This window comes from Hippocampus zosterae, chromosome 12 (genome assembly GCF_025434085.1).
Source record: "Hippocampus zosterae strain Florida chromosome 12, ASM2543408v3, whole genome shotgun sequence".
Taxonomy (NCBI): domain Eukaryota; kingdom Metazoa; phylum Chordata; class Actinopteri; order Syngnathiformes; family Syngnathidae; genus Hippocampus; species Hippocampus zosterae.
Genome location: NC_067462.1, coordinates 11348232 through 11367188, shown reverse-complemented (window position 1 = coordinate 11367188; position 18957 = coordinate 11348232). Strand labels below are relative to the sequence as shown.

Here is an 18957-nt window from a genome sequence, read left to right as displayed (position 1 = left end):
ACATTTCCTTACCTTTGAACCTTTGTGGAAAACGGAATGAACGTGCTATCACTGAATGTCTTTTTTCTTCATCCATCTTTTCTTTTTCTGTCCCTCCAAGTTTTATTCTTTGAACACGTTGTCACGTTGTGCCCAAAGCGATAGAATGATCGCTCCGTGCACAACAAAATAAGGAAGTGGATCCCCGAAATAGCAGATACAGAAAGAGGTTTGTCAAAGAACAAAAGGAGTCTTTAATACGAACACAAAATAACCCGACAGGGAGAATAACAAAAAGCGCTGGTCAAAATAGGGACCAGGGATAAACTAAAAGGACAACAGAAAACGCTTGCGGAAATAGATAGCAAGGAGGGTCAGATTAGACAATGAATATAAATTTCACGAGCAAGAGGAACAACGACGCGTAGTAACAGCCACAAGGCTAAGAGGCAATGAATCAATGCAAGTAGGAATTGGGCGAGAGAAATTTTGGCACGGCGTGGAATTCTCCGGCAGTGAGTAGACTGCCAGAGCGTCCAAATAAAGGCTGAGCAATTACTCCGCAATGGGTGACAGGTGTGTAAACGGCGGGCAGAAAGCCCGCCCCCTGCTGGCAACCCCGGGACGTGACACACGTTGCATCCTTTATTTTATATTTTGTGTTTGCAGTTGCTTTTTTCTGTGACATTATTCTTCCAATTCTTCCAATTCTCAGACTATTTTTACACATACACATTTTGTTTATGCATACCATTTTTTTTGTAAAACAATAGTTTTGATTTTAAGTCTAGCGTGAAACTCTTCAGCGTCCAACATAGTCTGTTAGCTCTGTGGACAGCGTGTTGCTTTCAATATTAATCTCTAAAAGATAAAAGGTAACATCCATCAGTAAAGGTTAGTCAAGAGCAGCATTTAAAAATGGTGGAGGGCATCAGGGCACATTTCTCAAGCATTTTGGGGGGATGGGGGGGGGGTGAACAACATTTCTGAGGTCAGCACAGCTTGTGAAATGTTTCTGACAGATTATCTGATCAATTATCCTCTGGCGTAAAATGCTTCATGAGTGACTTTCCCTTCTGAATCCGCTTAAAAACAGCAAGACTAAAAGTCGTGATGTTTCACCTGTTCAATGTTTCTGCTGGCAAATCCTTATTTGTGTGCTCAACACAACACCTGACATTTGCGCTCTTGCTAGACACAACTAGAGGAGCACAACTAGAGGAGTCTTTGTGTCAAGTGTTTTCATGTGTGTCACAAGTTATTCACTGCAATAAAATGAAAAAGAGACATGTTTGTAAGTGCAACGTAGATATGACGTAAGCTCATGTTCTTCAATTACTTTTTTCTTCTTCGGATTACTTGTCAGTCTGGATGACCTGCGGCACAATAGTGCCTCTCACAGGTCAGTGTCTGTACTATGGCTGTGGGAGGAAGTTGGGGTTTCTAAAGCTCTAAAAGTTGTGGAAAAATATGTTCCATTATTAATTTATTTATTTATTCAAACACATCTGCAAAAACAGCAACTACCAAAACTACATATCGAGATGGGGAAACCATTGGTTGAAGAGTTGAAGGGATCAATGCTAATACAGCTCGCTAAGCCGTGGACTCAGACAGTGTTTTGCAGTAACGTGAGACTTTCTAATTTTGGGGGATTTTAGGTTTGCGATGGATTTGAGAGTAAACACAGGAGTTGTTATGTTGTATAACCTCAGCACCCCCCCCCCACAAACAAACACACACACACACACACACACACACACACACACACACAAACTCTTTCACTTACTCTTGTAAAAGTGCTGTATGCAGCTGTTACCCCCGCCCCCCAATGTATACCCATGGGTGCTCTCACAGGTGCATGCACAAACATCGTTCTTCTGAAACGGTCTTCCACCAAACATACATGCGTTTAGCGAAAGTAGATATAAAGAATATGGAGTGAGTTGAATTTTTAAAAAATCAGTTATGCCTCAAAATGAGGAAAGAGAAGGAAAATGGTAAGACGGTAGAGGTTGAGGGAAAGAAAATGGGGTGTGAATGAGAGGGCACTAAAAAGTAAAACTACAAAAAAAGAATAGAAGCAATGGTAAAAGAAAATGTGTTTTCCGTTCTCATGTTATTTCTTGTAATAAAGATAGCTCCTGTGATATAATGTCGCAACAGTCACTTTCCTAATCCAGCACTCTAGTGTTTAAAAACCCAGAGGCATCACAGTCCAAATAGAATGGCGATAAAAATCTACTTTCTGTTATCTCCTGCTCATCACTGCTACATTTAGTATAACATAAATCCCTTTACGGCGTGTGCTGTGATGATAGTAGAGCAAAAGAATGCAATTTAAAGTAATTCAAAGTATTTTTGTTTTGGGGGTTTTTTCTTCCCCAGACACACTGGCCAGGCAACATCACAGAAAGAAGCGGCTTCCAGTATGATTGGCAGTTGCCTTTGTGAACTAAACCACACTAAGCCCCCGTGTGAAAACCCTGGCCAGGTATGGAATTAGGAATCTTGGTCCGTATGTGTGAGTTGTGACAAAACCTAATCTCACCAAATGAAAAAAAACATTACGGGTGATACCTGAAGCAGCAGAGATAGGCAGAAGCCAAATAAGACATGAGGCTATTTTGCTACTTATGGCTAAGTGATTGCACACTGAGTGTGTTTGTGTGATGGAGTGTCAGAGATGGTTTCTTGTTAGTTCAGCTGCCAGGGAGATTTGTGTTGGTGCATCGGTCCTGGAGGCCCTTAAACCTGCCTTGATCCCTGACCCCGCCAAGTCACGCGATACACCATTAGCTCCTAACTAACAATTATATAGGTCAAAGACTAGAGGATATCATCAAGAAGGAATTAGGAAAGAAAGAAATGAAAAGCAAAATGAAATAAAGGACAAACAAACATTTGGTTTAGGTGGGGTCACCAGTAATTCAACAAGTTCTCGTCCATTAAGTATAGCGCCATGATGTTTCAATTTTACATGCTGATGGTAGTAGCTTCTGTTAATGTTCGTTCTCTGTTTTGGCCTTAGCACCGACATGGTTTGCAAAGGTGTGCATTCTGGTGAATATGAATGGATTTTAGAGGTCACGAACACCACCCCCAACAATTCACTCTGAGTCACTCGTTGGAAAGTTTCCCCAGGCAACAGTTTCCAGATTCTCAGACATCTATGGGACGCACAAAAAAAAAAAAAAAAAAAAGACTCAAGGTAACATGCAAGAAATGTGAAGCTTTTTGCTTCCGCTGACAGGGCACGGCATAAAATCTAGATGGTCGGGCGGATGGGGATTACCAGGGAAGCTAAGAACATATTTGACACCCCCACCTGAGATCATTTTCCCTTACTAACATGGAAAGAAATAATCATTTTGGTGTGAATTGGCCATTTTGGGAGAATGACAGGACTAACTTTGCTGACCTGTCACAAGTAAATTTTCCCAAATGAGCACCAATAGGCAGCGCATGTGTTAGTTAGGCTTGTAGTTAAAAAAAAGTTCACTTTAACACTTATTTATTAATTCATTATAGCCACCTTTGTCTTTAGGTGGGTTGTAAAGCCCCCAAAGCACTATTTATCACGACCACTACCTGTTCCCAAACACAGTTTAATCAAATAACCGAGAAGGCTACGAGAATTGGGGCTTTCGTGACCTCGTTTTGTCTTGACCCGCAAAAGAAATATGTGCTCCAAAAATGTACCATTGGGCTTTTACCCAAGGGAATCTGAGTTGAGACGACAATGGATTTATCGACAGCGTCAAAAAGAAGGAAGATGAAAAATAATGGCAAAACGTGCCAGACCGATGATCTTGAGACATTCGTTTAAAGATGAGGGGACCAAAAAAAAAGGAAATGGATATCTAACACTTACACTTCGGTGTGGAGAGGGATAAATGAAGACGAAAAATTGTGATGAACACCCCCACCCCACCCCCCTCAATAAAGATTGAGCAAATACAGCTGGACAAAGTTGGAACAAATGCAAAAGTTTGGCCATATTGAATGTCACCATGCTCAGACGGTCAAATGAAGTTTAAATGTAAAAAAGAAAAAAAAACACTTGAAGGGCCTTCTACCTGTCTTTGCCAATAAATGTCTTCCGAATATGATTAATTCACCAAGAAATAATGAATCACAAAGTGGCCTGTCCAGGAAACTAACATGATTACATTCTCCAGTGAATGGAGGAGCGTGTGCAAATGCAGACACATGCTGGTATCGGGTTCATGTGTGTGTGTTTGGAGTTGAATGTAAGGGGGAAAACTGCAAAAAAAAAAAAAAAAAAAGATTGTCCACAGTGAGTGAATACAAAATGTATTCGATCAAGGAAAGAAAAGGGAGAAGGACAGGGGACAAACTAATTATAGGAAAGAGCGAGGAAGCCGGAATGAAGACTTTCCAGATGGTAGGGGACTGTTGCCTCGGAAACGCAGAAGAAGAGGGCAGAACAATGGAGATTTGGAGTGCTGGTTCACAAAACATCACAAGACAGCAATGCTAGTCGGAAACAGATTGGTGAAGCTATGGCCCAAAAAAGATACTGATACTAGGGGTAGCTAAGTCATTTAGATGGGTTAAATGGACAGTTAGGAAGAATACAATTAATCATATTCCTCACATGTGGCTATGCTATAGACTTGCATGAGAGTTACAGCAAGGTTGGTCAAGTCAGCATGTGGCGAAAAAACAAAAGTCCTTAATTGCACACATTTTAAGGCGTTAGGATTTGGACAAAAAGTCACAGCTAGAGGCTGAATCTAAAGGAGTAGCCTTGACAACCTGATATTTGATTTTTTTTTTTTTAAGCGGATGTCACGCTATAAATGAAATGGCATTTATACCATTTTCACTGTGGTATCCAGTCATACCCGTGGTAGATTAAGTTAGCAAGGTGTACAGGTAATCCAAAAAACAGTAACACCTTCCTGTCAAAAATGAATTGTTTCAAGTTGACTGTTAGTCACTCTGATAAAATAATATACAGGGGGTTCCAAAGGCTTTGGGCACATTTCAAGTCCCCATATCTCCTTAACTATGAATGGTAGTAAGATAAAAGTCATGCCATTTTAAAGCTCATTACATTAAGGTTTTCGTAAGGATATTGTTCAACGTGCATTTCGCTGAAAATTCGGAAAGGAGCCACAAGAGAGGAAGTCCATAGTGAGATGGCATGGTAAATTCAAAATGAATGGGTGCTTATGCCCAGCTAAAAGAACGGGACGAGTAACAGCAGCTGTTGCAACCATTGACAATGCAATGCTGGGACGCGTTTGGCAAGAATTTGAATCGGCTTATATACATACATACGGAAGAGGATTAGGGCCAATGAAGAAAAAAAAATACAAGGTTGGCAAGATTCTCACTTTTATCTCAGAATTCTGACTTCCATAGCCATGTGACCAATGGTGCTCACTTTGAACATCTTTGAACATTCCATGTAAAAATTGAGATTACAAGCTTTCTGAATTTACCAGATGTGTTTTTATATCCTTAATAGTTTCCGAGGTATTCAATGTCAAAATGTGCCCAAGACCTTTGGAACACCATGTACAATATTTGTGTGTAGTAAGACCAAATGCTGGACAGGCGTGCTGCAGTAGCTCGCGTGTCAGCAAACACCAACAGTACCTACCCCATGTAAGTGATCCATATTTTCTCTTTGAGTTTCACAGCTAGTGACACTCATTCAGATAATTGTCACAGTTGGTCACATCAAACTAAGACATGAATCATATTAAATGTAAAATAAACTTGTCAGATAGAGTGTGTAACAGCGGTAAAATAATCATATTAGCTCCACTTGTTAAAGTAAGTCTGCTGGGTTTAATTGGGTGCATTTGGGCTTGAAAGTATCATACCAAACCACTTAGACCATTTAGTCGGTGACTTCCTGAAACATCATGAGATCCATTACGTGTAGCATGTTTAATGAAACTACCTCAATTATTTCACATCTTGAGCCAATAGAGTCCTCTGCTACATGTAATAGTTTCAAGCTGGGACATTTTGCTCAGAGCGTGATGACTTGATAAAAATTACTTGTGAAATTACAAAACCACAAAATAGCGCAGCTACTAATTTGGTACATGAAGAGTTTTAAAATTATCTGTGCATAAGTTGAGGAAGAACCCAGCCAACTAGGTGAGCTCATTACCTTGACAAAGGCAAACAGACCGCTAAAGTAGTTCTCCTGTTTCCATGGGTCACAGCCAAGACTGTTTCTGGTTTCAGGTGAAACAGATAGTATTACATAACCAAGTTTGCCTGATAAATTTATTGAAAGCTCGGGCTCCTTCCCTAGCATGGGAACGGGGACCCACGTTGCCTCTTGGGGCTGAGCCTGTTGGCGGGGCCCAACAGGCACTTGCCAACGAGCCCCACCTCCAGGCCTGGTTCCAGAAAGGGGCCACGATGACCCGCGTCCGGGTAAGGGACAACTTAATCCAGTTTTGTTATTCATCATAATGAACCGTGCTTTGTCCGGTCCCTTACCAAGGACCTGTTTGCCAAGGGTGACCCCACCAGGGGCATAAATCCCCAGACAACTTTCCTCCTAAGATCATCGCGACATCTAAACCCCACCACCACAGTTGGTGAGGGCGAAAAGAGGGACGGCTGTCAGCTTGTCATTAGAATTCACATAGAGAATAGATGTTTTGGGCGTGCGGGAGGACGCTAAAGTACCTGAACAGATCCCATACAAGATAGACATGTTAACCACATATACCGCTGTATTATCATGTCACAATCTATGCGAGCGGACACATGTTAAAAACCGATTGTGTTATTACATTTTTACATTGACTGATGAACTTTGTTCCACTTTTGGGATGTACAAAGTAATTCTAGCAATGAGCAAAAACATACGAGGCATAAGGCAGACTCATGGGAGGCTCTTTTTAGCATCTCCTACATAACGAACAAACAACAAGGGTCTTGATGAGTCGAGAGACACGGAACAAAAAAAAAAATGGACAATGGGGTTACTTATGTAGCAGTTGTAGAGTGGTCTGGGAAAATCTCAGGCCTGGTTGGGAGGTCTTGTCAAGAGAGATTGAGAGAGGCAGAAAAAGTGAGGGGCATTCCGTTTCTTTTCTCCCCTAAAGAGAGGCAAAGAATGTCCTTTCTTTTGTTTTTATCTACACCTTAGAGAGCACAAGGAAGTGGTTGAAGAGAATGCAATTTCGCAATGGAAAAAGTAGAAAATAGGGGTAAATAATGGGAAGACACAAGTAAAAGAGACATGCAGGGGGAAAGGATAAAAAAAAAAAAAACAGCATGCGCTTCTCATGAGTAATAATCACATTATCATTCTAATGAGGAAATGACGGCCTTCCCGGAGACCTGAACAACATGTCTGACTGGTGAGTTAAATCCAATAAGAGTGATAACAAGGAAAAATGGGACAGGGTGTTTTGGCTAATCTAATTGGGTCAAAACTGCATTTCAAACAACAGATTGATATCAACAACAGAAATCCTGGTAGATAACAATCCTAATTTCATAACAACAAGTTGATGTGCTTTGAAATTCATACACAATTTAAGGCAACACAAGCATAAACATTGACTAACTCAATGAATACAGCTGTAAACGATCAAACAACATCATCATGCCCCCCCTAAAAATGTTATATAATATGTCTCGAAACAAAAGCCACATTCTTCCTAAATTCACAAGCAATTGGCACATCAGAGGCACAGAGGCTTGATGTGGGATTTAGAAAGACCTCCTCAAGTGGTCCACGCCTTGTAGAAGTGCACACAGCTTGCCCCATTAAGTTTATTAGATATGTGGAGATATCATGCAACAGCGATTATCTTTTCACCACAAATGGATGGGGAGTTAAAATTAACACTCTAGTTATGGCGGGTAGTAAGTTGAGGTTGGTGGGTTGAGGGAAAAAAAATAAGCACCAAACAACATTCTGTGGTGCTCATTTGAGAACAGCACCAAAATTGATTTCTGCACACCTGTGTCAGTCATCAACATATCTTTACGGAGCATGCGTGGCATTTAGTGGAATCTAGCAATGCTTGAGAGATGAAAACTTTTAAAGACTCATGCAACCAATGTAATGGGAATTTGACATCTTACAGTGTAAGTAAGTGTTCGTACCTTTGAATGCTGACCAGTTATTCTGCAGATAAGCAAAGTTGCCTGCTCATGCACTCGACTGCATTCTGTGTAGCTGTTCAAAATGCTCATTGTGCTGACCGTAACCCCACCCAAATAGAAAAAAACAAGGTAAAAGGAAAGCGGAAGATGCATGTGTGTGTGTGTGTGTGGGGGGGGGGGGGGGGGCTCCTTTGACAGATCTGTGAACGGTGTCGCTCCATGTTTTTTTCAAATAAATCTCATCCTTTTTTAAAATACCATTTCTTGGTTTCCCTGGATAAGAAACCAACTCCTAGCCTCACCGTAGCCGATATACAACTCCACAATCAATTCAGCAAAAGATTCCTGACTGATTCATTTCAAATGAGGAGTCTGCTTTCAACACAACTGTATCGCTCAATTTAACAAATGACGATCAGGTCTAATCGGTTCATCGTTCCAAACTCTCGTAAAAATGAAAGCACGTGTGATCGTTTTCCAAGGCAGCAAAATTCGCATGAGCACTGCGTACAACCTTGAAAATTAAAATGATCGCCAAAGCTACTTACAAAAAAATAAAAATAAATAATAAATAAATACATAAAACACTTGTCTCAGCTAGCCCACTAATATTTTAGAGTACTAAAATAGGGGATTCAAGGCTGCCATGGCAGCGGCCGAGATCCTATTCTCCTTAATACAAGGCACGGCCATGATTTTAAAGCTCTAATTCTCAGGTAGAATCACCACATGTTGATTTAGCTTTGCTGGCTGTTTACAGTTGAAACTATCTCTCGACAGGGGACTATTGTTGCAGTATAATGCAGCACTGTGAGATAAAAGTGGAGAAGTGTGAGAAACTGGTAAAATAGGGATAGAAGGTGTGACGTGGAGGAGGGGGAATGGTGGAGTGGCTGCAGGAGGAAAATGGCAGTGATAAGTACAATATCAGTATCTGGTTCGTCATTTCTCTTCTCCTTTTGTATCAATTCAAACACAGAGAACAGGAATGGACTGTTTAATTTTGTTTGAAAAAAAAAGAATACAATTGGGCAGACTTACAGTATCTCTGAATTTTTGAAGGTAGGTATGAGCATTAAACCAACCAAATGGGCTGCTACTCTAGCACTTACAAATATGGGCAAGCTCGCCTCGGGACACTGTCGTCCTTGCGCGTTTACAGATATGGAGATGCACACAAAGAAGAGTTTTCCAACTGGCTGGTGTTTTTCATTGTTTGTTAGCATTACGTGCAACAGACCTTGTAAGGCAGAGCTATTGTGTGTGGTGGTTTTAAGTACACCGTTTTGTGTTTAGTTCAACAGTAGCCATCAAGTGGGAGTGGCAATAAAGAGCTTGAAGGCATTTCTTTTGAAGAACTGTTCACCATCTGTTAAACTGCTGCTTGTTGTGAGGTGTGTTCATTTGAGTGCACTGTCACTATACAGTTGTCTCATGAGCTCACAAGTAAGTGGTAATGAGGACTGTGAGAAGTGTGTAAAGCATACGATAATTCTTCATCCTTGGGAGTATTTTGATGAAAACATGTCATTGAGACACCTCTGAACTATTTTAATTTGTGGGAAAAAAAGATCATCTCCCCTTACTGTTGGTGCACAACTCAATAAAGATGTGAAGTGAAAAACACATTTTCTCCTGTTGCTGTTTCTTTCTCAATGGAACAGTCAACTCTCACAGGCCAATATGCAAATGGTCTCATTCATGGTCCACCACGTTATCAGCACACGATATGAGCCGTGACTTCGCATCACTTTGCAGAGTTGCTCGAAGCCAGGAATAATTTATTATCATGACAAAGGTACTAAAAGGAGCAAACTGAAAAAAATATTCGCCAGAAATCCTTTTGTGGCCAAAATCTTTCCAGCTTGGTGGAGGTCAGTACGCGACCAAGTACGTATATAGTTGCTCCAGCATGAGACTGAGACAGTGCCCTGTATGTGTGAGCGTGTGTTTCCAATTTCTCAAGACTTTTCAAAGCGACAGCTCGACCCCCTAACGATCATCACTGCTCTCGGCCCCATCTGCTAAAGTCATCACCATCCCAGACACCCTGCCTCCCTCTTGCTCACTCACATGCACAGACATGCACAAACACACACACACATGGACGAGGTGTAAAACAGCCATCTTTCAGCATTTTTAACTGAGATGGGAACCAGACAAAATGGTCTTATTCTCAGTACTTCTTCAGTTGGCTGACTTTCTTTCCTGCATGCTAAGAACCAAAGACTAGTTTTGTATAAAGTACTTGAGAGTGATACGTGATTAAAAATGCAAGCATTGCAACAGAAAACAACTCTGTGCTTGACATTAAAATACATTTTCTCACGTTAAAAGTCATTGAAATTGAAATGTAAATATTTTTTGAAAGTGAGTTGTTACAGTTTTGATTCTAAATTGCTTATCTAATTTTATGTGTATGTATTTAATTTACGTCAGTAGTATAGCTAAAGAGCTGCGTAATGGTGAAGTAGCAAAGTTAGCTAGCACGTTAGCCTAACCATCATGTTCTGCCTTAACAAGCTCATGGTAATCAAACGAACATTGACATTTTGACTTCAAGAGATTAATGTAAGTTAATGAAACTTAGCAGGATCAATGGGAAATTTTCACTGCCTAACATTTCTGTCACTTTCAGTAGGCATGCAGCACTTCATCCTGTAGGAAGACTCTTTAACCTAAGTGCACAAAATCAATTCATCTAAGTATGCCCACCGGTGTGAATTAAGTGTTCATTTATACCGCAATGATATGATGCAATTTAAAAAATAAAGACATATAAAAGATTAAATGTTAAAATTAAATGAAGAAATCTTTGATGAAGCCTTATATATTGTTGTCATTTCCATACAGCTTAGTTTGCTACATTTCTCTTGTGGTTGACATCAGTGAACTGAAGCTTTAATTAATGTAGAATAACTCAATAACATACTTTTTTTAATCTCATTCACTCCCAAAGACATTTTTAAACGTCTTTTCAGACTTGGTCCAGAATTGGCTGGCACTGAACGAGTTAAGTAGCTGTCGCAATAGGAGCATCTCAAAATAGCAACAGTAAACAATCACATTACAATGTAATATCCATCCATCCATCCATCCATCATCTACCGCTTATCCGGGGCCGGGTCGCGGGGGCAACAGCTTTAGCAGGGAAGCCCAGACTTCCCTCTCCCTAGCTACTTCTTCCAGCTCTCCCCGGGGGATCCCGAGTCGTTCCCAGGCAAGCTGGGTGACATAGTCTCTCCAGCGTGTCCTGGGTCTTCCTCGGGGTCTCCTCCCGGTGGGACATGACCGGAACACCTCACCGGGGAGGCGCTCAGGAGGCATCCGAATCAGATGCCCAAGCCACCTCATCTGGCAATATAATATCAGCAAGGAAAATCCATAAAAGTATGCGGAAACAGAACAGTCTATCAATATGTCCAACAGCAAATAAAGATGGACATTTAGTGCATGTTCTACACTTCAAAATATTCGGTAACTCTTTGCTGCTCGTCTTACTGCAGAGTAAAGGAGAAAGTTGGGGGAGGGCCACGTGTCAAAGAGGTTATCTGACTGGCCTCTTAATTCACAGCAGTAAAAGTCAAAAGACGTTAGCAGCAGAAGTAGGAGGATTGTATTGCAATAAAAGTATGCATTTTACTTAGGAAGTATAGTAGAATAAATGTGTAGGTCATAAATAACACAGAATAAACAAATCTACCTGTGATTCTTACTCAAGTACCGTCACAAAGTACCTTTACCTGATTACGGTACTGGACTGACAATTTGTTGCTGAATTGTTGAGTCTTTGGAGGTGTCAGGAAAGTTGCACCCACTGTCCCATTCTACAGTTTAATTTTACACACAACTTCTATCTTTCGACAAGAGTTACAATATCTTTTTTTTTTTACTTGAGGAAAGCAGGTTTGGCAAAAAAAAAGGGTGAGTGACATGACACAGAAGTGAACAAATGCAGAAAATAAATGTAATGCTCCACATGTTGGTTAAGGTGAGGCTTTGAAGTAACAAGTGGTTGCCTTGAAAATAGAGACCCTAAAAGGCACAGATGATGCATAGAGAATATACAATGTCTGCAACTGTGTTTCCCATTAGGAGGAACACGTGTAAACGGTGGGGAAGCAGCTGTGGGCCATCACTTGTCCCCAACAAGTGTTAGACAAACTTCGCACTGCAACTTTGACCTTTAGCCATTTCGTGGCCTTACCTTAGCACAAAACACAACCCGGTAGAAACTACGACACCAGTGAGATGGAATTTATGAGGCCGAGGCTAACTCTATTTGGCAGAATGCAATTCGTATAATAGATAAATTGGCTGATTAATTTAAAAATATACATGTATAAAATGAATACAATAACTTCTTTCTTGGTCCCTTAAGGCTTACAACGATAAAGATAGCAATGACAGGCAGACAAACTCATTGTTTTGCAATAATATTGTTGTTCTTTTCAGTCATTGAACATTAAATCTTACATTATATAAGGAATCTGTTTTGTGTACTTCATTTGAGTGGTCAAAAAGTAGCAAGCATCATGTGCCCGAAAATGTCTTGGTATGCAGATGTATTAAGATTTGGCGGTAGCTAACGTTCTAGTTGAGCACATGATTAATTGAATAGAATGTCATGTGGAATGCCCCCCCCCCCAAAAAAAGTAAGGGTAAATAACTGCCGTAAACTAAGATATAATAAAAGTTGAAGACAAAAAAACTAAATGTATACTGTTGCATTGATTGTGTAAGAGGGAGTCACATGCCCCCCCCCCCCCACAACACCTGAATGGGTGGAGCAAGACAATGTATTGGAGTGATGGGCATTTGGGGAAAAATAAGAAACAAAATGTAGAAGAAAACAAGATTAATACCTCGGCAGGGAGGCATACTGACGCTCCACCTCTTCATATTGTGGCGCGATTCGATGATCTTTCCCTCTGCCCGGAATCTGCAACAGACGAAGCAAAAGTTGTGCTGGCGTTCGTGTGTCTGTCAGTCTCTGTGGATCAGTGTTTATTGTGCAATTTTAGAATATTCAATAACAACCCACAAAGAAGTTTCCTTTTTCAGAAACCCGCTCCATGTGTCGGTTGCCTGACTGCCCTTGTGTTCTCTCAACCCGAGGCTTGTCCGTGGAATGGGTTTTGAATGATTTGGTGACACAGTATGCCTGATCCTGTGGCTTCCCGACACTCACTGTTGCTGCCATGGCTTTCTTCTGGTTAAATACAAGTATTCCACAGTCTTTGCCTACCTCATGCTGCTCTTTGCATGCTCTTCCTCTTCCCTCAGCAGTTCCACACACAACACTGACACTTTCAATGGGAAAATATTCTTACATGGAGAGAAAATAAAACTTGTAAATTGCTCACTCAAGTATTTAAATAGCAAAAATGCACGTATAAAGATGTGTAATACACACTCATTAGTTTGTATATTCCTGTACGTGTACTGTATGTGTGTGAGTGATAAGGATGTAATTTAGGATTGACAAAGGCTAGTTATTAGGGACTTAAGAGTTTGAGCCTTCAGAAAAGGTGGAAACGGTCTCCGTTCGATGAGGTTATTTGTGAATGTTTCACTCCAACTCACACGCGATTTAAGTCATGTTTCATCTCCGACTAGAGAGGGGAAAAAAATATTCCCCAGCGCATTCCTTTTTTGCTTTCCCCAACACTCAGAATGTCTGCATGGTTATCCCGATCTATTCAGAGGGGATATTTGAGCTTTTACAGTTTCTCTGAAAGCTTGAAATCTCACAGAACCCAAAACGTACTCTCAGTAGAAATCATATGGAAAAGTGTAAATACAACTCCTTTTAACATACTCTAGGGTGTGAGATGTGATACATGTAAGATGATTGGACTGCAGTTTAACAATACCTTGCTCAAAAGTATACATCCTTTTTGCCAGCATGACATGCCACAGGAAAAAAAAAACAAATGTGAGTGTAGAGCTTGTTTACACACTGTGAAATAAAGGATTTTATTAGCATCAAATCCAAGAAAACACAACAAAGGGATTGGTGAAGTGCGTGCACGTGTCCAAAGCGAGGAGGAATACAAAGGATTGAAGGTTTATAAAAAAAAAAATATATATATATATATAGGTTCTTCTCCCTTCGACTCACTGTAATATTGTCAACATAAAAAGGTCTGAGCGTGAGATATCACACACATCCTCTTCACTTTGCATTCAAGGGAATGATGCCAGGAGGGATATAAAGCACATTTGCTGGCCCCGCTTTCTTTTGAACACCTGTCTTTATAGCTCTAATATCTCAGGTAGACAGACGTGGGATATTAGCGGGGGACAGATATGTGGAGGGAATGAATGAAAGGGTATTGGTTGGAGAAGAAAGGAGAAAAGAGAGATTGCATGAATGGGAAGTAAATGAGCCAGAGCAGTTGAAATACATTGAAGGGATATAATGAAGCCACTGAGCGAGGAGTCGGTGGGAGGAAAGACATGAGAGGGGGATTATAACAGGAGGACGAGAATTGGGTGAAGAAAGGCCTGACGGCGTGGCGAGGTGATGGAAACATTAACAATATGATTCATACAAGATAGCTCAAAGGGTGAGAAAATAGGAAAGGCTGGGTGACTACAACATCCAACAAAAAGGTCAGGAGGAGAAAAAAACCACGGACAGAGTCAGATGGAGACAGGCGAAACAATGTTCGATCGGGTCATTTTAAGAATAAAGCAGATAATAGTCTGTGCTGTACTTCGCATCTTAAGAAATCCCACATCAACACTGACAATGGTTTCTTGAAAATATGTGATTTGGATCAAGCAATTGATTTTTGATTACAATCTGATCTGGATGTAAGCACGTCAACTGGTCAGACCCGACCGACTACTACTGCAGCGATTAACTGTGAATACGTCAGTGAATTTGTCTTAGTTTACTCCTAATGATTTAACACTAATGCATTGAGGTATAGTGTCTCATTCTTAAGTAATGCCAGAGGCCAAACAAACATGTTCATGAGTTTCATAAGGTTTAAATTGTTTGGCCTCTAAAGCTTTAAGGAGACTTTTAAAGTAAGAGAATTGGGTTACATGCATTACCAAAAGCCGGCGGGATAATGGTGAAGCACCATATTCAAGCAAGACGTGGCCGAGGCAAAAATAAATAAATAAATAAATCTTATACCTCGGGGGATTGGGACTAAACATTAGTTTAACATTAAAGTCCCCATATAGTGAACATAATGACTTTCAAATGGGACACACCACAGAGACGAGTGCCGTTAACAACCCCACCAAATTTGATTAAAAAAAGACAGCGGTATATTTAAAAAAAAAAACAAGTCTAAATCATGAAAAATCAAGCTGTTCTCTTTATGCTCGAATGCTGTGGGTGTGCCTGCTGAATGGGCTGAAACCAAGCCCTGCTGAATTGACAATGAAATACCACGACCAGTCCTGGAAGAATTTTATTTATGTCAACGCATAACATGTTTTGAGCTCTGGCTGAAATGCATCCCACGGGTCATCACAAGTCTTTTCCACACAACTACAGAGTGGTGCTCTGATGCGGCCATGCCATCCTGAACCATGCCATCCTGAAGCCCCAGTCCAACACGCTGGCTGTCAAGATGGACTATAATTTAAAAAACAAGAAAAAGTTCCCCATCCTCATGCTTCCAACATTTGATGCATATTGTACTGACAATCAGGGGTGACAACGAGATGCTCTAAATTGCCACGTTGGTGTACGCACCAAAAGAAGGAATCTTTTCAGAGTGTAGGCATAGCTTGTGAACTGTGGATCTGTACTGATCAAAACTGAACTGCACTCAAATTGTTATATAATGGGGTGTGGGGCGACTACTGCCAAACTCCAAAGAGTCACACAATGCCCTTGGTGGGGGGAATCAGGAAAAATGAAATGATAAACACATTTCAAGCTATACCTCCACAATTGAGTATAAAATAGTTATGTGTGTATGCTTTCAGCAATTGGCATGTACCGTACTTTTACAAACAAATCTAACAAAGATCTAAGACAAATCTAAAACACCACTAAACTTTGAGGCTAATAGTTGAAAAGCCTTCAATTTGCTTGGGAGCATGAAGGGCGGAAAAGGATACGTGGTCTGAACCTTCCATATCAACTAGTGCAACCCTCCTATTATTATCACTTAAAAATATTAAAACAACAATCAATTGTTTGAACAAAAGCCAGGCTCTAGCAAATGTGAAATAAACATGACGATACCATTAGTGAAGGCAGTCAACAGCAGGTGTGTGTGCGCGTACGTGCGTGCGTACGAGCATGCGTGTGCGTTTATTTCCACCGTCAAATTTTTGTTTTGCGCTGCTTTACAGTCAGAGATAAACTGGACGGGGAGAGAAAAAATAAAATGTTGGTACCGAAGCACAGATGGCTGTTTAAAGCCAAAGGAAAGGCGGAGTAAACAAAAAACACACACGAGCATGTAATAATGTACACATGTGAGTTGATTAAGTATGGAGAGAAACAACAGATGTGGAGTTTATAGGACCATTAAATATTACCAGCAGCAACAAGGCCACAAACGTGACATAACAGAGACCCAACTTCCCGCGATATTTCGCTGTAGCCATGATTACCAGGAAAAGGGCGAAACAATACAGTGTAATTTGTAAACTGCTCTTCAATTTGCCAAAATTGATTTCTCCATCGCAACTGGATCAAATGCACTCTCTACTAACGACCCGCTACTCACTTGACTACGCTACTCCACAACTCCGCCCATACTCCCCCCATGTACTATAAACCTTGTTTTGCAAGATGCTGGCTAATCCCTTACACCCGCTGCCACTTGCTGGACAGATTTTAAATGATTTACAATGCACACAAGCATCATGCTCAGTCAGAGGCTGCTTTTTACGATGCCCCCCCCCCCCCCCAAAAAAAGGAAATGACGTATAGATAGGTCATGGGTAGGCAGTTATAGTGGCTTTTCTTGACGTACTTATATGTCATTGGGAATAAAAGAGTAGTTGAAAAATATTAGCCATTAGCCCGTGTTTGATTTTTTTTTTTAACATTTCAAAAATGATTCCTAATTTGGAGGAAAACATTTCCCACTATTGTAATCGGATCCTGGTAGCTGTAAAGGTGAAGTAAAAGTTAAGAGTTTATTCACTTATTTTTTTAAGAACAGCGGTCAGGTTCACATGGCCTTTTGACATTCAAATGATATTCATATCTATGTGAAGACCATCACTTTAATGATCTAACGGTGTAGGAAAGAGAGGAAATGCCAATATGTAACACTATTTTGAGAAATCTCTTTAAGTGTTTACATTTTCAAATGATCATTTCTACAATAGTATCCCGTGTACATCTGTAGTCTTACTTCTTATCGACCGCAATAATCCCAAATTGGTCAAGTTCCACAGTTGTCCTAATACTTTTGTCCTCGTAGTGTATGCCGTTAATGTATGGTAATGTGTATCAGATGGGGAGGGGGTGGGGGGTGACGTTAGAATGTCGGAGATTTACCATTGTGACGTGAGTGCAGTGCAATGCAAACAATATGACAGGCGAGCGTGTTGGGCCAACATATACACATCCTGCTCCTACACGCTCTCGCTCGTTTTTGTCACAGACGGCTGAGGCTGAAGTGTAGCATCGGAAGGCTAAATGGTCCGGTGACATTTCACAGCACAGTGAGCATGGAAGAAGTCATCATGAAACCTTCATTTCTCTTCTTTCAACAGTCTCTTCACATCATTTTTCAAGACTGCCGTGGATGGAGCATCTTAATTAGAGCACTTGTGGCCTCCTCTCTCACTCCAATCTTGCACTACTCAAGTGAAATACCGCGGCCCTGTGAGTGCTACAAAACACCCATCCTCCACCGTGCACTCTTAATTAGAATATATATGTTCCTCGTGTGCACAATCATGTACAGTGGTCCTCAGGTGTAAATCCACTCTTATCAGTGAATGTACAGCCTCGCCTTTAATCCACGTAGTGCCTGTCCTCCATTTTTATCTGTGGCTTCTCTTCTGACTCTAAATCTGTCCCTTATGAGTTGGTTGAATTTCTCTTGCAGACAGGTCTTTTGCATTCAGTGTATACAAAGTTTTGAACAACAAAAAACACAAACTGATGGTCAGCAAACCACCCGTCTGTGACCCGGTACTGGTCTGTGGGCTATTCTATGTTATTCTTTTGTCTTATGCAGAGAATAAAAATGATCAAGATTTGTGATGCGGTGACCAGCGGTGAGCATCAGCAAGCGATCAGACGCGTTGGAAATGTGCGTGACAGCAGCCAATCAGAGTGCATCTTTACCTTCTCTGCTTTGGTTTGCAAGGTGAAGAGGTAAACAAAGTAAAAGAAATGAGAAGTAAACAATGACTAAAAGCATAGTTAAACGCACAGCTAATGGACAGCCGTGACTTAGTGATATCTTCCCACAATGAAACAATTTTGACAAGATTGATGTCCACCGTTGCTTGTGTGGCAGCATCTCCAAAATGATGTGGAGTAAATGAAGCCAGGGGGAAAGTTAACGCCTCAAAAACTGGCAACACAACAATCCTGTAGAATCATTTCAACAAGGAGAACCCAAGAAGTAATGACGTGGAAAGAATGATAATGTGAGACTCGTGTCATCTATTGTTCTTGCGCCCTACCCACCAAAAGATTGCCAGTCGGCAAAAAACGTGTACTTGTTTGAACCAGTACATGGTACCAAAAAGTTGGAAACCACTGCCATAAACAACATTCCTTACTTTAAGTCCCAAGTCGATACCCCCATAATGCCTTTGAGACTGACATTTCATTCAGAAACATTGCAATCTTCCACTGTATTTGGTATATGTTATGCTGAGAAATTGAATGCAGACAATGTATTT

At 40.8% G+C, this 18957-nt stretch overlaps 1 protein-coding gene across 2 annotated transcripts in view; it reads right to left on the bottom strand.

The window, feature by feature from the left end:
* The window catches only part of pard3bb (par-3 family cell polarity regulator beta b), a 121709-nt gene that overhangs the window by 7884 nt on the left and 94868 nt on the right, over nucleotides 1-18957 (bottom strand). For both annotated transcript variants that reach the window (XM_052081440.1, XM_052081441.1), the window contains one exon: nucleotides 12966-13042. In XM_052081440.1, the coding sequence (XP_051937400.1) occupies nucleotides 12966-13042 (77 nt within the window). The remainder of the gene's footprint in view (nucleotides 1-12965; nucleotides 13043-18957) is intronic.